The following is a 4443-nucleotide window of genomic DNA, read 5'->3' as shown; positions in this document are numbered from 1 at the left end:
AGACTGAGGTACACTACTTGGGGCATGTTGTTTCCAAGTTGTTTGGGGCAGTAGATCCAGAAAAGAGAAAATCCATCATGGAATGGGTATCTCCTAAGAGTGTGGATGAGGTGAGATATTTCACGGTTCTGGCAGGCTATTATCGGAGGTTCATCGTGAACTTCTCGCAAATTGCTTATCCTATTACATCATTGAGAGGAAAGGTAATAATTTCGAATAGATAGAGGAGTGTGAGGCTAGCTTTGAGAAACTTAAGCAGTTGTTGACAAATGCACCAGTGCTATAGATTGCAGATCTGGACAAGGAGTTTGTAGTATGTACAAGTTCTTGCAAGAGAGGACTTGGTGAAGTACTTATGCAGGATGGATAAGTGGTATGCTATGAGTCCCGTAAACTAAACGAGCACAAGTAGAACTACCTTACACATGATATTGAGTTAGAAACAACCATACATGCATTGAATATGTGAAGACACTATATTTTTGGCAGGAGGTTTGTACCTATGAGTGATCATATTGGGTTGAGATATTTGTCTGATGAGTCGAATCTGAATGCCAGGCAGGCTAGATGGTTGGCCACAATCACTGAGTTTGATTTCGAGACCAGGTACATAAAAAGTAAAGAGAACAGGGGGGCAGATTCTCTTATTAGGCAGATACGTGTAAACCACTTAGTAGCTATGAGCTCCTATGGGACAGACTTACAGGATAGGATCTTATAGGCAGGTTAGCAAGATTTCAGGTATATGGAGATTGTGCACAGGTTGCAGCAAGGTGCTGGTATAGGTGATAGTACAGGTAGTGGTATAGGTACCAGTGGCAGTACAGGTATAGGCATAGGTATGGGTACAGGTACAAATGCAGGTGCAAAAAGTATGGATTATTGTCTTACAACAGATGGATTGGTTATTTTTCGAGACAGGGTATATGTACTGGATAACAGAGAGCTCAAGAAGGTGATATTGAGTGAGTTCCATGAAAAACCATATTTGGGTCACCAAGCTTATCAGAAGACACTAATAGCAGTGACGATATTTTACTATTGGTTGAATTTGAAGAGGGATGTAGCAGAGTTTGTGGCGAGGTGTTTCAACTATCAGCGAGTGAAAGCAGAGTATAAACATTTAGGTGGACTGCTATAGCCAATCGCAATTCCAAGAAGGAAATGGGAGGTTATTTCCATGGATTTCATCACAGGGTTGCCGAAGATAGTGAGACAACGTGATTCCATCATGGTTATCGTGGATAGGTTAACAAAGGTTGCACATTTCATTCCAATGAAATCTACATTCTCAGCTAGCGATGTAGCATAGGTATTGATCAGAGTTGTGGTTAGGTTGCATGGTGTTCCAAAGAAGATTGTGTTAGATAGGGATGCAAAGTTCACTTCCATGTTCTAGAAGGAGTTATTTGCAGGTTTGGGCACATCGTTGGCCTTTAGTACAACTTATCAACTACAAACAAATGGACAGACAAAGAGGGTCAATGGGATATTGGAGGACATGTTGAGGATGTACGTAACGAATCAGCGGAAGTGGGAAGAGTATCTTCCTTTGGTAGAGTTCACATACAACAATGCTTATTAGGATTCATTGAGGATGAGTCCTTTTGAGGCATTGTATGGGCAGAGTTGTAACACTCCTATCAATTGGAGTGATCCGGTTAGCAGGGTATTGATTGGACTAGATATGTTGGCAGACAGGGAATAGGAAATGTAGGTGATCAAAAAGAATCTAAAGGCAACTCAGGATAAACAGAAGAGTTATGCAGATAGGAATAGTTTTTTCAAGGAGTTCCAGGTCAGGGAACAGGTGTACTTGCGCATCAAATCGAAGAATAGCTCCTTGAGGATTGGATCTTGTGCCAAACTGGCACCACGGTTTTATGGACCCCTCAATATCATTGAAAGGATTGGGTCAGTAACCTATCGACTTGTACAACATCCGATAGTGAAATTCCATGATGTTTTCCATGTATCTTTGCTTAAAAAGTATGTTAAGGATCTTGATCATGTGACTTATTGATCTGTATTGCAAGTGGAACCATATGGAGAATTCCATCCACAGCCTCAGTGCATATTGCAGAAAAAGGTGCTCATGCTTCAAAACTGAATAATCAAGCAAGTTAAGGTGCAATAGAAGAATTTTGGGACCGATGAAGCTACATGGAGATGACAGATCAGATGCAGAGTATGTGTCCTTCCTTGTTTGTTGGTTGAGACAAAGAAACTTTGATATGGTGTTTTGGTATATGCTTTGATATGGTGTTTTGGTATATGTTTTGATATGATGTTCTAGTATATATTTTGGTACATTTTTTTGTATATATTTTGGTGATATTGCTATATGTACATATGTATATGGATGTAAATACCGCCATGAGCTATGTTATAAATCTCCACTAAGACGTTTGGGTGTCATGTCATTATGATTATGTTGTCATGTTACTATGCTATCATGTGGTTATGTTATTATGATGTTATGATGTCATGAGGGTTGGCACTCAGCATGATGATCATTTTAAATACCATAGTGAGCTATGTTATAAAGCTCCAATATGTAGTATGTTGTCATGATGTTTTTCTTTTAAGAAGGTCCTTCATTGTAAATACTGCATCAAACTATGTTATAAAGCGCCATGAGAAGTATGTCTTATTTCAGCAGGTTTCTCAGATATATGTATGATTGAACACCAGGGATGGCGTCCCCCAAGGGGGAGGGTTTTATAATAGCCCTAGTGAAAATTCCATATACTAAAAGTTAAAAACAATAACCGCAGTTGATGGGACACTTATTCCAAGATGAATGTTGGGCAAGACATCCTAGGGGTGTTCATTTGGTTGTTTATGGCTAAGGAAATTGGTAAAGGCAATGGCTAAGGCTTTGGAAAGGAAAAAAAGACATTTTTGGCAGAACTATTTATGAAAATAACGGAAATTATGAGAAAAATGAGGTGAAAGGTCACAGGTTCCACTTGGGGAGAAAAATGAAGGAAAATAATGGAAAATGAAGAAAATATAGGCCTCATTCATAAAAATTCTTCTGAGGATCAGTTGGTAACCTTTTGTCAGTTGAATTTTGGAGCTCTCTCATTATTATCTCTCTCTCACTCACTCTTGGACACTTAGAATTTTCTATTACACATATCAACTTGAATGTGTATTTTCCTTCATAGATTTGGAATGCATGGTATTACATGCGGTTCTTTTATATCACAGCATGGGTTTTGACAGGTGTGACAGTGTTCTTCAGCCTAGCCTTGTCATCTACTGATAACTTTGATTAGATGGGTTTCTCATATTCGGTTAATGTGGAATGGCCAGATGGATTCCAAGCTAAGTGTGGTGGATCTCCGTACTGAAAAACATATGTCCTAGTGTTCCCTGAACTGGGTTGTGGATCATGGTAAATCCACTGACCTAGTAACCCCACTGTGGGTTGTGGTAAAGCCAAATTGCATGCCTCGGTGGTCCTAGGAATCCTTTTCGGTGAATGACAGGATATATGGTAAAGCCAAGAGTTGGATTTCTCTCCATTGTGCCTAGTAGTCCCAGGATGGGATGTACGGTAAAGCCAAGAGGTGGATTTCTCTCCATTGGGCCTAGTAGTCTCAGGATGGGATGTATGGTAAAACCCAGAGAGTGTGTCTCGGTGTAGGGCCTAGTGATACCTAGATTGGACTATGGATTACGGTAAAGCCGAAGAGACTAGGAGGCACTCAAGTTCCTCACGGTGTAGGTGGAGAACTCTAGTGGCATCCATGCTTGTTGGTGTTTTTTTTTTGGCATTTTCTATGAGTCCCACATTCATGCTTGGAATATCGCATGGGTGTGATTGGTTGAAGAGAGACTTTGCTCAGCCAATATATGGTTGAGTGAAACATGGTAGTCCCATCTCTGATTGGTTTATTGTATTCATTAATGAGAAATTAATTCCCTTGATTTTCATGTGTAAATGTACTAATGTATATGTGGATTTTATGGCTGAAATGTTTATGATGTTTCTATGCCTATTATGTTGGTTATATGTATGTTTTATAACAATAACTATGGATGGCTCTCAACATGTTTTTACTTGTAAATGAATGGATAATGTATCTATGGCCTCATAGATGATAATGCAACAAATGACATGAGGGAACAACGGTTCATAGTGATTCTCATATAATTATGAGATCCCTACACTTAATTCTATTGTTTACACATGTAGGTTACATGTTGATGATATTTTTGATGAAATTCTTGTCATGGCTAGTAGGGGTATCGTTAAGGTCTTGTTCAACTTATTGCTTTGGAACCATTGTTTTCCTGCTATTTTACTAATATTAAGTTGTCACTCCATTATGGGAAGTGACCTGGGCTATGGGCCTGAAAAAGTGGCTTAGATCCCAAGGTCACTGGCACAGAACTAGAAAATTGGGTCCCTAGACGCTGGCACATAAGCTT

At 39.4% G+C, this 4443-nt stretch overlaps 1 protein-coding gene across 1 annotated transcript; it reads left to right on the top strand.

Annotated features, from left to right (window-relative positions):
* Window positions 1–502: 502 nt before the first annotated feature.
* Window positions 503–1141, top strand: LOC149190616 (uncharacterized). The gene is made up of 2 exons (XM_089410565.1): window positions 503–606; window positions 763–1141. Exons 1-2 carry the CDS (start codon window positions 503–505, stop codon window positions 1139–1141), a joined length of 483 nt encoding a protein of 160 aa, XP_089266691.1.
* Window positions 1142–4443: the final 3302 nt, after the last annotated feature.

This window comes from Pinus tabuliformis, chromosome 3_1, assembly GCF_031772625.1.
Source record: "Pinus tabuliformis cultivar Carrire ecotype Pingquan chromosome 3_1, CPIR1, whole genome shotgun sequence".
NCBI lineage: Eukaryota > Viridiplantae > Streptophyta > Pinopsida > Pinales > Pinaceae > Pinus > Pinus tabuliformis.
This window is presented reverse-complemented; position numbering and strand designations above follow the sequence as displayed.

Bases quoted from the DNA above. Each gene is read 5' to 3' on its own strand.
- LOC149190616 (XM_089410565.1), top strand. From the start codon at position 503: ATGAGTGATCATATTGGGTTGAGATATTTGTCTGATGAGTCGAATCTG. The intron at 607-762 runs GTACATAAAAAG...GATTGTGCACAG, and splicing joins GAGTTTGATTTCGAGACCAG to GTTGCAGCAAGGTGCTGGTA.